At 44.1% G+C, this 16533-nt stretch overlaps 1 protein-coding gene across 1 annotated transcript in view; it reads right to left on the minus strand.

Annotated features, from left to right (window-relative positions):
* NUAK1 (NUAK family kinase 1) overlaps positions 1-16533 on the minus strand; it is a 49327-nt gene that overhangs the window by 20166 nt on the left and 12628 nt on the right. The window contains exon 2 of the mRNA XM_075428565.1: positions 4912-5032. Coding sequence (XP_075284680.1) covers positions 4912-5032 — 121 coding nt within the window. The remainder of the gene's footprint in view (positions 1-4911; positions 5033-16533) is intronic.

Genomic DNA, 16533 nt, shown 5'->3' on the forward strand with positions numbered 1-16533 from the left:
AGGAAAAATGAGAGCTGCTAGTTCGGCCACAATAACATGTTATGCTAATTGCCTGTTGTTTTCAGCAAAGAATATAAGAACTAACTCCCCTTTTTTTAATCACAATTACAAACTGCTGAGGAACTTCAGACAAGCAAACATTTACATTGCAGTGGGAGGGCCGTGTCAATGGAAAGACAGAAATAAATTTCATCATTGCTTGCAATCCTCTTGACATCTAAATTGGGCCTGCCAGTGATCTCACACATTAGAATCCACATCCTGTCCGACAAAGTGCTGTTTAGGGGATCACCCTGAATGACAGGAAATTCATAAAGGTGGGGTATGGTAATTAAAGAGTTAAGTTTGTTTATACTTGTTTCATTACTATTGCCAGACTCTTGAAATGCTACTTTATGTTCTTGGATGTTATCAACTGAAAACAATGGGAATAAAGCACTGGAAGGTCAAAAGCCGACATAATTAGAGGAAATCAATTAGAAATGTGGTAAAACAGTGTCACTGCTGAAGTACTTTCTCTTGGCTAAATTAAAAAAAAGAATCATTCCAGCTTTCCAACTTTCATCATTCTTGTTTAAAGTCCTGTCATCCACGTGATGGTTTAAGGGACTTCTGACTTTTTCAGGTGTTTTGCACACAGAAGGGATGAAGCCATTGGGCACCAGAGTTTGTTTTGATTTCGTCTGAAAACCAGGAGATAGCAGAGGCCGGGATTGCCTCCCGAGCCCTGCCAGCCTGAGACACGTAACTCTGTTCTGCCCACGCACACATGCGCCAACGGAGCGAGCGGCCCGCCCCACCCAGGGGTGCGCATCGCAGCCGATGGCAGGGGACGCTTGCCTGAGCTGGCGCTGCTGGGGGGGACACGCAGCTTGCAGGCAACGGCTCGCGCCCACGCACCTTGCCGGCTGCCACCCAGGGAGACTTTTGGCAACGTGGCTGCTTTTGCGGATGACGTGGTGACTTGACTGACACAACTCAAGGAGCCCTGCATCGGAGACAGGCCTATGTGCGTCTGAAACACCAAGCGAGCTCTTGCTTTTTGTTGCACGAAGTCTGCCACTAAGTGCGAGACTGAACATGTATTTGGCAAGTCAGGTGAGTATTGGAAAATACTCCGCCACCACCGTTGCACACCGTCAGATCTTCTTCCATTGCCTTTGGGATTTAAAAGCACAGAAGAGCTGAACCAGTTTCCTGATTAACCAAAGCACGCAACCTAGCTCAAGTCATTGTGGACTGGTAGATACACGATGGGGAATCTCTGTGCTTTTTCTCAAGACTACCAAAAATGCAACCTGAAAACAAGGAAGAAGGCCCTCTTACATGTGAAATCCATCTTTTTGTGCCTTGATGCTGTGAAGGGTCCAGCACTGTTCTACACACCCTGGCCCCAATCCAGCAAAGCACTTCAGCATGTGCTTTCCTTCTAGTTACTCCTTCACGTTAATGCCTTTGAGTTCCACCGGCACCAAAGTGTGATCCTAATATTGATTAATTCTTCAGGGAACATCTTCGTTAAACTATATCTACAAACACGTTAGCTAATAATCTGTTCATTTTTAAGTGCCTTTTGCAAATGAGCGGACTTTTCTGTATGGTTATGCTGACCAAGGACAACTCATCCCAGCACAGAAAAGCTCGTGCAAGCACTGTATTTCACACTACAAAGACTCAAGAGCTCACTCCTCAGTGTACCAAGTGTAACTTCACTCTCATGATTGGTCCAACATATGTTTAAATGTTTGCAGAATCAGGCCTGATGCTCTTTCCGTGGTTTAACTTTTATGAAGTATTGCCAGATGGGATAGATTTCGCACTCAGGCTACCCCTGGAAAAATATGTTAGCTCTCAAAGGCTTTATTATCAAATCCTGGGGTTTTCAAGGCAAAAAAAGAAAGAGGGCAGGGGAAGGTGGGGTGGAGGGGAGACATACAGATGAATGGACAGAGGCATTATTCTATAAACTAAAATTTATGTGCTGAAATCAGAACACTGCTAGCAAAGCCAGCTTCATTTATCCAGTCCCTTTCAAAGAGTTTAAAGTCACTTGAAAGAGCACTTCCCTCGCAGCCGCGCTCGACAGATTGCCAATTACAGTCCTGCTGAGAGGATGGAATTTCTTTCGAGCCACAACTGTACGTCTGCCCTCGCAGTAACGGGCAAGGTACGTGCCTTTTGATTCTGTTACCAAAAAATACCTCTAAACTGGAAAGCTTTGTTTCCGCACATCTGAATTTGCTCAGTATGAAAGAAAAAAAAAAAAAGAAAAAAAGATAAGCTTGTGTTTACAACAAGTTGACAAATTCAGAGGTTAATTGCTTTTAAGCAGGCAGGTCAAAAGGATACCTAAACAAGGATCCTACTTAAGGAAAACACGTGTTTGCAAATGCAATACGAAGAGCTGCCAAAGATACTACAAGGAGATACAGCATTGTCCATGCTAGGTAGACCTGTGCAACCTGACATCCACAGAAAGTGCTGTCAGATGTGCAGCGGCAGTCTGAAAACCCACAGTAAAAATTCGTGAGAGAGGAGAAAAATATTGGTGGGGTGGCTTCAGTTTAACAGTTAAGCATCTGATCTAAATTATTCAGCTAGACTCCACCTATAGCAAACAGGAGTCTCCAGTATGTCATTTATTCCACCTATCTAAAAAAATATCTCCCAGGAGGGAGCAAACCACTCTGTGTAGCTGCTGATCTCTCTTGACTAGAGAGGGAAACTAGACTTCTAGTGTACACCAACTGCCTAAGTGTTGGATGGCTTAAATTTGGTGAGATTAAGCCCATCCCCGAGGACTGAGCAACTTCAATGTTTTGTGTCAGAGGACAGCAATCACTCTTTATGCATCACTCAAGAGGAACAGCCACGTGTTTAAAATCTGACTTTAAGGGTATACAAATACTTCAGTCCTAGATGTAGTTCCCTTAACTTCACTACAAGTACTCTTCAGCTTAAAATTAAGCACATCCTTAAGCACCCCTGAGCTCACATCCTTATCTCCGGGCAGTACGTAACTGCTCCTCTGCATTCAGCTGCGCAACCACATGTCTTCCCAGAGCTACAACATGTAAGTTACAGCATTGGCTGCTAAAGGCCAAATACCGACTCTTGACTGCTTTGGAAAGGCTGGATGAGCTGTACAGCTGCTATAGCTCTGCTCTGTGTAACTCCTTCCAATAGACTACAGTCCAACCAAGAAGCTGACTTCCACTGCCCATCCCTTCAGGCCAGGAATTAAATGTAAGAAGCCACGAAAGGCTGCTCTGCTTTCTAGAAAACGAACAGGGAACAAAACAGTAACAGAATGGAAAACTTCCCAGAACCAAAAAAAAAACGGCCTCCAGGTTTGTTGTTGCAAAGCGCTGCTGCTGGCTGATGGACCACAAGAGGACCATGGTGTCACCTGGTGTCACCTGCCGCAGGTGCCCCTCCACGGCAGAGCTGGACCGGCTCTGCTGCAGCACCACCGATCCTCCCGCCACGGGGCCAGAGGGGAAGAAGGTTTTGCTCCGACGGGACTTTACTGTCTGCTTCTTTAAAACACTGTAATCTTTTTAACTTTTACAAATGTTGTAACTCAGTAAAAACTATTTAAAGTAAGGATGAGAAGGGCAATTGGTCAAAGGACCGCAGCATGCTTAATCTTTTTTCTTTCTGAGTTCCTGTGCACATTTGAAATAACTTTTGTTCCATTTGCAACCCACATGCTGACACAGCATCCCTCCCCTTTTCTGTTCCCAGATTCTGTTATGAGTTTATTCAATAAAAAGACAGATATTCATCTCTTTTCAAGTACAAGAACATGCTTTTGAATAACTCAATATGCGATAGTGTAACAGTACTCCAAGGCAGCTCGTTTTAATCAGTCGTATCAACCCTCAGAGCAGAGCTGCCATATACATATCATCACCTTGTGCATTTACCTCATGGGTATGTAAATATGCAAGGCTAAAGTTGGGCTGCCTGTTTTGCATGTAGGGGAAGAGGTGATCCCCAGGGACAAGGCTGCCCAGCCCAGGTCCCTCCGAACCTCTGGAGCCCACACTCTTGGTGTGCCATGCGGCCACCCTCCTTACGGCAGCAGACCTCTTGGCTGGTGTTGTTTAGCATGTACCCGGCCTGAAAATCACAGCTTTAGCTCCGATGTTACTTGGGGAAGGAAGGAAGGAGGAGGAGATGTTACTACAGAGTGATGCTCTATAAATACACAAGCAAACAGGCAAATCAGGGAGGAATGCCCCCAGCTTCCTGCTCCTTGCTGTAGGACCAGGGAGCAGCTCCCGGCGGCAGGAATTAGCAGGCTTCTGAGCTGTGTCCCAGCAAGAAAGGAGCTAGAGAGGCAAGGCAGGATGAGGAAACAGGAACCGCACGCCAGCGACCAGGCTGACAGGAAAGCATGCAGGGGTGGACAGGAAGCGGATGCTGGGATTCAGGGGGAAAAGGCAGCAATGACAGAACCAGCAAGACTAACTGGCGGGTAAGGGAGGACCGAAGGCCTAGAGCAGACGAGACTGGTCTCGTGCAGTCCAGGGAAAATAAAGTACACAAGGACTGGTTTAGAGGCTGGGGACGTAAGCGGACATTGGGCTGGTGTGTGAGTGAGGGTGAAATTAAACTGAACTGTCCAACAGAGGTAAGGAGATGAGGCGATAGGCACAGTGATTTCCCACCTGCCACAGGCACTGCGCTCAAGTCACACACGAAGCAGATCCTCCAGGCACAGGGTTATGCATCTGTGGAACACTGGTGGTTCAGAGGGAGGGCAGCACTCAAAGCAGTCTCTTTGGTAAGGGATGGGTTACACCAGGAGTAGGGGTTTGTTTGGTGCATGATCTCAATAAGCACAAATATCAGGTCTGCAAGAACGTAACAGAGCAGTCAGGGAGGAGAATCGCATTCACTAACCTTCGTATATGGTGATGATATGAGGGTGGCTGAGGGATGACATGATCTCAATCTCTCGTCTGATGTGAACCATATCTTGTTCATCCTTAATTTTGTCCTTACGAATGGATTTTATTGCAACCTATAAATTCAGGAAATCAAGCATTATTCTTGGAACTGAACAGATGCATATAATCCATTAAGGAAAGTTCAAAAAATAAATACAGATGTTAGATGTTGGCAGAACGTGGAATGACCAAAACAAAGCCTTAAAATACGAACCTCCATGCCCCAGGTCCTTCATTTTATAGCAATAAATACACTCTCATTACAGTAACAGATGACATGAAGTTTTAGGGTCTTTGGGTCTTAGGACTTCACAGAGGGGGAACACAGCACCTTTTGGCAGGACCTCTGTGTTAACCTAAGTACTCTCCATCTGAGGCAAACGGCAAAACTCCCAGGAGATTTTGACGGGAAGTACATTTGCTTAGACATGACGGCATCCGACAATTTCAAACAGAAGCTTTGGCGACAATTTCTCTGAAATAAGGTTGAGATCTCCGAGAGAACGGAGGCAGAGAATCCAGGGTGTCGATTACAAATTTGTATTTGTTCATGTTAGTACACAGAGGATCACATTAACACGGGTTGCTCCATGGTTCTCTAAAGCAGGCAAACTGCTCAGGAGTTATGACTTATTTAAAAATCAGAAGAAATAAATCTTGGAAATTCACATCCAAACTCGTCCTCATATAAACCCAAGGCTTTCAGGTCCTACACAGCACTTATGCAATCACTGCAAAACCATATCCTTCCTGCATCCTTCCTCAATCAGCAACCTTTTTTCAGGCACATCGTGTGACTCGGTATCTTTCCAAAAAGCAGGGTGGGAACAGAGGAAGTGATAACTGAACTTGCAAATTATAACAGTCCTTGTTGAGTGTGTGGATGTGTGCTGCCTGTGAAAAAAGGGCTTATCTGAACAACGCCATAAATAATCGCGGAGGTCAACTCATGCCCTACGAGAAATGCATAAGCCAACAATGGAGAGAAGCTGGTGGGAGAGGGAAGGTGAGGGCATTGTACATACTGAATGGCAGCACGGCCTTTATTATACTCAGTATTTACCCTGCTTTATTTTTTAAGCCAGAGTTCAAGGAATAAATTACCAGCTAGTTTAAAATCAACAATACGTCTTTGAAAAACATCACTGACCTGCTGAGATGACCACCCTTTTATGGGTAAACAAAACTTTTGTCATTCTATGCAGTCAGCTACTGCAGACCTCTCCTGGGAAAACATTTGTAAATCTGTGATTTATGTGATTTCCCTAGTTCCTACAGAAAAAAATAATTTCACTGCCTACTTCAGTAATCGCAAGTGGCATGACCGGTATTGTTTTCATTATATGATGTAGCATCGAGGATATTGAAGAAAGAAGGGAAAAACTTACAATATTATAAAATGGAAATGTATATAAACAGGAGCTAGTTTAAAGGATCAGGCTTCCTACAAAGCCTTCAACTTTGAAAAGCAACATTGTTCAAAAAAGCATTAAGCATATGCCCCACCCCCTCGAATTCCCAAAATTTCAGCACGTGCTTAAAATTAAGCTCATGCTTAAGTGCTGCCCTACTTTGAGACAGCAGAACAAAAAGCAGAACTTAAGCAACAAACCAATTTGTACGTCAAAACCTAAACATCTCTTCTTCCTCTTGACCCAAACAATTGGTATAGAGATTTTAAAAGTAACAACTTCACCATGGTCTTCTCTACATGGCACATATTTCTAGAAAAGGTAATACAACAGATTGCAACTGAATCAGCGATCAAGATAATCTCCAAGTACTTCTAAAGATGGAGAAGGTGATGAGGGTGGATTTTTCCCCCTTCCCATGTTTGCACTGGGACAGGCTGCAAATGCAAATATACCCTGTATACAACAAGGATGTGGGTGGCTCTTGGAGCAGCGTGTGCATTCCTGCAAGAAATAAATATAGACATGGGTAAAAACACATTTTTTATTAAAAGACAGCCTTGTACTTGGCACTGAGGAAGAATTTAAGAAGGGTTTCATTGTCAAATATACAACGGGGAGCAAATTCTTCACCATTCATGGCTGGTAAAGTAATAACAGCACCCCAGAGGGCATGCCAATCTCCTACTAACTTGACTCTATGCTTCACAGACAGGACTTTTGTAAGTCTACACATAATTACTGCAAATGGCCTCTATGGAATAATTGCACATGTGAAAACATATACTTTTAGACACAAAAATGCAAATGTGATTGAAAAGCATGGTGGCACTCTGTAAATATATGTTTGGATTAATCTTCAAATGCAAACAGATGTGTTGCCTGGTAACATATTTTTCAACAGGACCAGAGAGTTTACAGTCTCATAACCAGCGCTGAAAAGTGGTTAAGACACCTAGAAGCCTTAATTTATATAAGCTATTCCTTAAAGTTTAACTGAATTTTGAAGATGGCACTTAACCTCCCCTGAAAACATCACTTCCCCGTTGCAGGGGCAGAATTCAGCAGCCCGGCCGAAGTACTTGGGGTTTCATCAGTGACATCCAGGCTGCAAGATCTCACTCCAACGTAAGGACAGAACACATGCCAAACACATCTCTCCGCTTTTAATAGCTACGACTTTCTCTTCCCTCCCTCAGCTACTTCAGATCACAGTGACTGGCATTTAGAAACAGGGAAAGATGCTTGGCAGGTGTGAACCATCCCAGCTCCAGCGGTGTCAGTGGACCCTGCTGAGCATCCACCTGCCCGTGCTCCGACCACCCCCTGCAGCCCTGACAAACAGCAAAAGCACTGGGGGGGAGGCGATGCCCCTCGGCCAGGCCACAGCACGTTACCAGTACGAGCACTCCGTACTGGAGCAGGGCTTCAGACGCTCACACACTCTAACAAAGTATTATCACTATCTGCATAGCAAACGAGCACGCTCAAAGCACAGCACAGCCATTTAGTAATTAAACCTGGGGAGGCAAGTAGTCAAACAGCACTATTCACCCGCTCTTAGGAGATGAGCAAATCGAAATGGAAAGCCAACGTGAGTCCTAAAGGAAACGAGGACAGTAGCGGCTCAGAAACTGCTGCCAGCCTCTCCCTCCCGAACTCTGCAACACATCACAGGAGTGCTTTGCTCAACAAACCATCCCATTACTAAAGGCTGACTTTTGATCCTTTCCCCATCTTCAATTGCTATTTTCCCCTCAAAAAGAGCCTCAGGGAAGTAAAAGCTTCAAACGCATCTCAGTAAGTACTTTTCACCCCGCACCACCTGCCTGGTGGCCTGCACGATCCCCAGGCGGCCAGGCTCCACATCTCAGAGGCTACCAAGAGAGCACAGCCTTGCCGGTGACCTGGACCATGAGGCCAAACAGCGAGGGATCCCTGTCAGCAAAGTCGCTGTCAGAGGCAGCATCCCACAGCAGGAGCAGCAGGACAGCATTCGCTCCAGCTCTTCCCCTCTAAGTAAGGGATTTCTGCCAGCCAAGCGTCTTTCACCTGCTTTGGTCTGCTCAGTCTGTGTCAGCGAGGGTACCCGGGCTTAAGTCTACTGATGTGAAAAAAACAACACAAGCAAGAAAGCAGTCCAGTGTTGGGTTTGGTTTTTTTTTAGTACTTCATGGAAACATTACAAGTCATGATCACATTCTAGGTATTTATTATATATTTCATTGTTTTCATCTCTCTGAGCAAAATGAGTTCCCTAGCTGTATGCCATGGTATCAGGCTGTAAAACAAGTCTCTCTTCCAGGTATTCTAAAATATCAATAATGGAATTTCTTTCATGAAATGTATTTTACTCAGAAATATATTCCAGAAAATACGTTTTCAAAGTGCACTTACGCTTTTAACACCAGACAGAGCTGGCTCCGTTTTTCAAAACCCCACTTACAGGACTGCTGCCAGACACGGTACACAATGAACCTGAACAACTTCAGCCTAATAAGAAATAATCTCAATTGAGAAATACCTTATGAAAGAACGTGTTTGTTCATTCTTTAGGTTCTTTTCTTTCTTGCTTGCCTGCTTATTTTCCTTGCTTTCTCTGAAAGCAACAGCTCCACTGTGTGCTACATCAAAATTTATTAAGGGTCACAGCCTATGAATCAAGAGTAGGTCAAACGCAACATGCTTTTTTACATCAGCTACATTAACTACTCCAAATACTCCAGCTCAAGATCTGCAAAGAAAGTGCTGTTAGTCCCTTTGGTACTCTCAGAACACTGTACTTATATGTCTACCACACTTTCTCAATATATTTTACTGGGTTTAAGACTTAGATAATTTAATTATAGTATTTTTAGTAACTTTACTAGTGGAAGAATTTGTATTTTTCCTTGCTTCTTGTCTTAATGAGAATTTCAGATAACTCCAAGACCTTGCACTCAGACAGAGAAACGTATCAGATTCTTTATAATGAAATCTAAAGCCTCTCACCCCAACAGAACAGGTTCAAGTTCACCCAAAGCCCCTATAGACACAGTATCCAGTCTGGCAAAACACTTTAGCACATGCCTAACTTCACACACGTGAGCAGTCCACTGGCTTTCGTGGGGCAGCTCACACATGTACAGTTAAATATATGCATAAGCACCAAGGTCACAGCTCAAAACTAGGCCATGTGATGGCCCCTCCGGGGATCAACACTGGCTGTACACACCAGTAACATCCTCGGCATCTCTTCTGCAGCTCTCACGACAACATGGTCCCACACACGGTGGGGGTTAGAGGAGGAGACAGGAGCAGCAGAGATGGTCTGAAACCACCTCCACCTGCGATGCCAGTCCTGGCACCAGCCTCTGCTCAGAAGCAGGTGGAGAGGACGCCCTCTCCAAAACGTAAGGCACAGGGGAGAGAAAGCAGGGGGTTGTGAACCTCTGATATTGCCAGGCATTTCCAAACGGCTCTGCAAGGGCGCAGACCCTGCTCCCCCGCTGCTCTGCCTTCCAGAAGCAAATAGGAAAGAGGGAGCACAGCTTTTGGCTTCCCACCCCTCCATGAGTCAGCTTGCAGAGTTTGCTGGGCAGGAAGCGTGGAGAAAGAAGCTGCTCTCTTCAAGGCTGCAATAAATTACCTGTCTCCATTTGCTGGGCAGAGGATTTATACTCACTCTCTGAACTGGTGTAGAGAGATTGTTAAGTATTTTCCAAAACACTTCATGCTTCTTTGCTTTTGTTTGGTACAAATAACTTGCATTGAACGATAAATACTTCAGAAAGATGACGGTTGCAAAGGTTTCTGTACATTCAGTCCTGTCTGTAAGAGAAACGTCTCTCTGCCTTTACGAGCTTCTCGGCTGCTCGGCAGAGCACAACGGGTGGAATTTGCTTTTTACAGAGGCAGATCAAGACCATCGTGTACAGAAAAATAGCTGAAAGTTTAAACATCTGGCAAAGGGCATGGCAGACCGTAGGTACCCGCTTCCGTATCAAATCTCTGTGTCTGCTGACTCACTGCTGGCATCAGCATTTATGGGATGAGCAACAGAGCTGTGTTTTCGTCAAAGCGTAAAGCTGTTTCTCTCGATTTCAGGAAGCTAGTTCACGCGTTTGTTTTAATCAAATGAGCCTATGTTTACCTCATTTGAATGAATAGAAACAGAAGTAGAACTACCCATGGTGCGGAAAGCCACGGATTCTGCAGTCAGCTAGTGCCGTAACCGAGGCTGACCACCGAACGCCACAAACCACTGAACCTCCCCCAGCAGTTTCTGCATGCAGTACATTCAGTCCCACTGAAAACAAGCTTCCACTCTTTACTATCTATCCAGGCTATTTTTAGGACCGTGGTGAGATATGAGCAAACTGCTTTTTTCCACCGTGGGGGCTGTGACTTTTAAGCTGGTTCCAGCGCTTGTGCATACCACCCGTGCTCCAGCAAATTCCAACGGGCTCTAGCAATGCTATTGTGGAGCGTCAGGAAAATGACATCAGGACAGCGAGTGCAGTCCCCCGAGAAAGGGAAACTGGCTTGCTGTCACCGAAAGAGACTCAGAAACGCAGCTTGAAGAAAACTATTAAAAACAATTTGCTCTGGGTGAAGAGGGAGGGGAGGGTTAAACACACATCAACCTCTCCTTTCCGAGAGCTGTGAAGTGAGGCCATCCCCACCCAGCAATGGGAAGTGGGTGAGCCCAGCCGGTTTCACAGCTCTGCTTCCTTTCTTTGAGACTCCGAGGTGGGAAGTGCAAAGGCACCAAGTGCCAACAGGGGCGGAGGGGTAAAGAATAGGTGGATCAACCAGGAGGGAAGAGAAAGGGAGAGCAGAGGATGTTTGGGGGTGGGGAGAGAAAAGGCACATTGTTCCAGCTCCATGGAGCTGAGCAAGAAAGAATAAAGTCTGGCACCGTATTCTGTTTTTTCCAGGGGAGTCTCTGCCTATGGCTCTTGGCTCAGACATCAGCAACACAAGAGGAAGAGAAACAAAGCTATGAAATTGGGTGGTCCCTGAGGTTGCTGCAGTCAAATGATAAGGAGGGGGATGCTGATAATGCAGCTGCATTGAAATGGCATTTCCAGAGGTTGCACAAAGGAGAGAAAGCAAAGGCAGTGGATGGGCAGAATAACTGCCTATCTGGCCTCTGGACCTCCCAGGTGGGAAGCAGGAGCTGTGGACGGATATCCCTACAGGGAAGCCAAGAATCCAAAGGGTTCTGCAAAGTTATTCTCATGCAGACTTCTTGTAAGCCTCTTCCCACGTAAGTATATCTTTGCTGTGTCTATTTGCTGGGAAAAAGGCTATCTTGACACTCCAATCCCGGGCCGAATGCAATAATAAAGAGCATCATGCAGGATGTGCAAATCTAAGAACAAGCTTCTGCAGAGCCATAGAAAACACTTCATGCACTCACTGAAAAGTTGGACAAAAGGCCACCGTGAGTTGCAGCAAAATCAGTGCCTGACGTAGTGCATTTTGCTAACATATCTCCGAGAGCTCTCTCTGTCAGAGAAAGAGTAAGGTCGACACAATGCCATTGTTTTGGATATTGTTACTTTCCAGATCCTAAAAGCCCGATCATCTCCATGGTGATACGGCCTGGGAGACAAGAACGCGACAAAATCCTCATTAATTATTTATCAACGGCCCAACTCCATTCTTTGATGTGTTGGCAAACGATGCAGTAACCGCGGCAGTTGCTCAAAGCGGTAACCGGTGCCATCTGCACCCAGTGAGACTCTGCCAATTTAAATCTCGGGGCTTCTGCCCATTACTCTGTTCCTTTGCATGTTTGTTCGTGCCATGGATGTTACCAAAGACAAAACGCTGTTATTGTTGCTGCGAGCCAGCAGCTGCACACATAAAGGGCGAAGACGCACGTGCCACGATGCACCTTTCAACTTCATTTGCTTTTAAAAGGAAAGGGTATTTTTTACAGCTGCCTCACTCTGTATGGTAAAAGCTTATAGCAAACATCTGTGCCTCTCTGCTTGGTTCCCCTCTTCCCAATGTATCACATAAAAAAGATTATATTTCTAAAAACCATAGCTGATTTACTGCCACTCTATCACTCACTACCTGTAGAGAAACTCACTCTTGCACCAAGGCACTAGAAGTCCCAAGTCAACGTGATAAATGTTAAAGCAAAATTCTGTTTGCATAAGCTGAGGCATAATGTGCCAGTGCCTCTTGGAGAACCAGGGTACGATTTCCTCAGGTTTAATTTTCTTTTTCTGGTTCTGCTGGACATAGTTGCTGTTATCATATCATAAATGATGATTCAACAAGTGAAGATGAATGAACCAATCAATCACAAACACTAGGCAAGGGGGTTACATTTTCTTTCTAGTTCCCCCTTTATTCACAGAGAAAAATGCCTGTGGAACCAAGTTTTAATGGGCAATAGAAGGCACCAGATGAACACATTTATGCTGTACATATACAAAGTGGGTGCCAGGAGGAACGCGTACAACACCCTTCCTCTACTCCTTTCCTCACCCCCGCATACGGTGCCTGTTAACAGGATCTGTGAGCACATTTCCTGAGTAACTACCGCCTTACTGGAAAATTTATATCCCTTCATTGTTTGGTACCCGCTATCCTCAGTTATGTATATGAAGCGTGGCATGTTTACACCATGCATCCTCTGACAAATTTACCTGGCAGACCTTTCTTTATTTAATGCTGTGAATCCTGGCCTCGAGTCATCCTTACTACCAGACGGATCTTACAGCTCTGTATTAATCATTTCAGGACTGATTTACCACTAGGAATAAAAAAAAAAAAAAAAAAGGTATACATCTGGTTTAGCATTGATCTGCTTTCCAATAGCATTTATAAAAACAAGCTGGCGACCTGGCTATTGATTTTTCATAGTGAGGCAGTGAATCTTGAAAACACGGAGAAGGGAGGGCTGCAGAATTCAGAAATGGGCTGTCCGCTGATCTATGTCAGAAACCTACCACAAAACTTCTCTTCTCCCAGAACAATAGTTTTTCATATAGCTTACTGAAGTCTCAAGTTGTAGGACTGTTTAGTTTTAGGAGACAGACCAACAAGTAATCACTATCCCTAGCAATAACAAAGTGTTTCTCGTAGTGCTGCCTCAAGTCGGCCCTTCTCACCCCTCCCCACCGGCCCAACAGCACGCTACTGCAAATCTGCATCCACTTCAATCCTCCCTGATCGGCAGTGAAACAAATCTGCCCTGGTAGCACCAGAGGTTGCAAAGGACTGGCTGAAAACCAGAGATCTGCTTTTTTCCTAACTCACTTCTAAGTTAGGTGGAAAGGAACCCGTAACTGTTGGCCATACCCTTCTGCATATCCAAAGATGCAATATCTAATGCTTTAAAGCATTCATAACCCAGCCTGAAAAAAAAAAAAAAACCACAACAAAACAGCCTTCTGATCTAATTGTGAAGGACTAAAGAAAAGATTAAAAAAATGGCCAAGTTGAAGTTTTGGGGCTGTCACGCACAGACTGATGGAAGACCATCTCTTTTCCAAAGTCTAATAACTTACAAGTATCCCATCCAACTACCTTCAAGCTTTCAAGGGAAGTTCATGTTTTGGTACAAAAGAAATTATATCTGGAAAGAAACTGGGTAGGGGATTTCCCCAAGGCAATGGAGGTTCATAACTGCAATTAAAAGAAAAAAATGCTTTGCAACCTCAACTACGGATCGTTCCTCCTTAATAGATGTTAACCAGCACTGAATGCCACATTCACTGAAAAGACGAAAACTGCATTTACAGTTAACTTCTGGTGAAGTTGCCAAGCAGATGTTTATTTTTGGCTTCCACATTTACTAAAGCCAAATGCTAGACTGAACTGGGATTTCACAAAATCTAACTGCTTTTCTTCCAGGTTACAATTTTGTTGGAACCAAAAAGAAAAAAAAAAAAGGGAGGGGGGGAGCAGAAATAAATAAGCTGACTTCACTTTTAAGTTGGAAAAAACCTGGTAGCATCCATTTCTATCGTGTCTGTTTATATCATAGTTTAAATAATGTTAGAATTGTGCAATCATTATTGATCAACTTCCAAACACAGCCCCGCTCCGTCCAGCACATGTGCAAAAGAGGAAAAGTCACTGGAAGCGAATCCTGTGTCAGTCAGTCTTTTAACTTCTGCAAGTCTACGTGCAGACTGTTTAGCACTAACTAAATTACTGGCAAGTAAGGTTAAAGAGGAGTGAAAGAATTCACAAGCCCCAAGTTTACTGTTCTCAGTGTTGCATTGGTATTACAGATTCCCCCTCCAAAAACTGGAAGATAGATTTCATACTAATTTTGAGGCTTGATCTCACAGCTACCACAGCCGCTGATGTAATGCAAAATGCTAACCTGAGGCAGCAGAGAGGGACTTTAATTCAATGTTGTTTTTTCATTGTGAATAAGCAGTGAACCACACTGAAATAATCCTCCCAAGTAGGAGCGCACACTGTTAAAGGCACTGATTCGGGGATGAAATGCAAAACCAAGATCCTGGCTACTTCATTAGAAAAAGCCTTTTACGACTTTCTTAAGAAGAGAGGTAGAAAGCCCTGGTGCCTGGATCTAGTTTCAGTTTGAAAATGACACAGTCTTCTGTAATTCCTCCCAATAATTTAAATTGGAAATGGAGTTATTCACACCCTCTAAGCAACTGTTCCAAACTATCGCAATGTGCTGCTAAATAATTGCTAAATAATGGTAACCTCAGCAGTTACCAGAGTCTCTAAAGTGATTTTGCACATGTTTAGGTGAAAGGTGCTAAATCAGTGCAAGGCTGTAATTCACATTAAACAAGAAAGGGTGTTAGACATCGCTTGAACTCTGTCTTAGAACTAATTTCTTCCAAGAAGCCACCTGAATGCTCATTTTCATTCACTAGTACGTTCTGCTTGAGGAAGTTGTGGGTAAATAAACGTAACTCAGCTTGTTCTCTCTCTCGTTAAAATTTCTGCGAGTTCAGAGAAGTCTCAGAACTGCTGAGAGCTTTGCACATCTTCACAGTGCCTCTTCTGCCACAAATGGGAAGTCACCTGGTATTGTGTGGATCTTTTAATTTTGCTCTCCTGGTTCTGCAGTCCTCGAAGAAAAAAGGAAGTGCTATTTCATCATGAGTATTACAGTACTACAAGGAAAGCTTGGAAAGAGCCTTTCTTCTTTTGAAGAAATGTCCATACCTTCGGGCAACACAATGCTCATTAAAACCCAGCACCATACTGCTTGACCAGCTCAAATTCCTAATTAACACAGTGGAATTTTAAAGTGTGGAGAGATATTCAAGTTGAGTTTGTAGAGTTCAGGCTTTCGGATTAACATTGGTAAGCACAGATTCATTGTGCATGGATGGTGGGCCCACAGAAATTATATCACAGAAGACACATCGATGTGTGTAAACAGCACAGTTGGAAGGCTTAATGACACAGAATTATCAGAAGCACCTATACCTAGTATATTTTTCTAAATTGATCTAAGGCGGATCAAAATATAAACGCCACTTCCTGGTGGGAATCTAGTGAACCATAAACCCACAGCCTATCTGGAAAAATACTCTTGGAAAACAAAACAATTGGCAATGACATGTATCAGAGCCTCACCCAGGTTATTTTGCTTCAGGGCTTGCAGATCACTTTGCAGTATTAAATTTGTTTTTGTAAAAGTACTGCGCTTCAGTATTACATTGTTCTGCCTGGACATTACCTATTTAATGGTCCCTTTTTGGAAGGGACTCTCTTAGGATTTATGACAGAACCTGGTGGAATTGCTACAGAGGGAGGAAAGGAGTTTGCTAACATTTCTTCCCTATCCGTCTCTGATTTCTGAGAAATATTTATACCCCTGAAGGTAGAGGAACCTCCTGTTGTTCCCTTCTATTTATTGAAAGTAAATTACCAGGGCCACCCGAACGGCTCAGTGGAGAGAGTAACACAGGAACAGGAACACTCTTTGCTCCCCGCGGCCAGTTGGGCTTGGAATAGACGTGCGAGGGTGAGGAATGAATTACACTTTCCTATCATTAAGTGGCTGGCGATCAAGCAATTTTGCAGCCTTAAATGAATAATTCTAGCTTTCTCTGCTAGAAGAGTTCACAACTGGAAGCAGTTGTTATAAGTAGTTATGGGGAGGGTTAACTTTGGAGGGGTGAAACAGCAAAGCAATTTTTTTTCTAGATGGAGAGCTT

The sequence above is a fragment of the Opisthocomus hoazin genome, chromosome 8, assembly GCF_030867145.1.
Source record: "Opisthocomus hoazin isolate bOpiHoa1 chromosome 8, bOpiHoa1.hap1, whole genome shotgun sequence".
NCBI lineage: Eukaryota > Metazoa > Chordata > Aves > Opisthocomiformes > Opisthocomidae > Opisthocomus > Opisthocomus hoazin.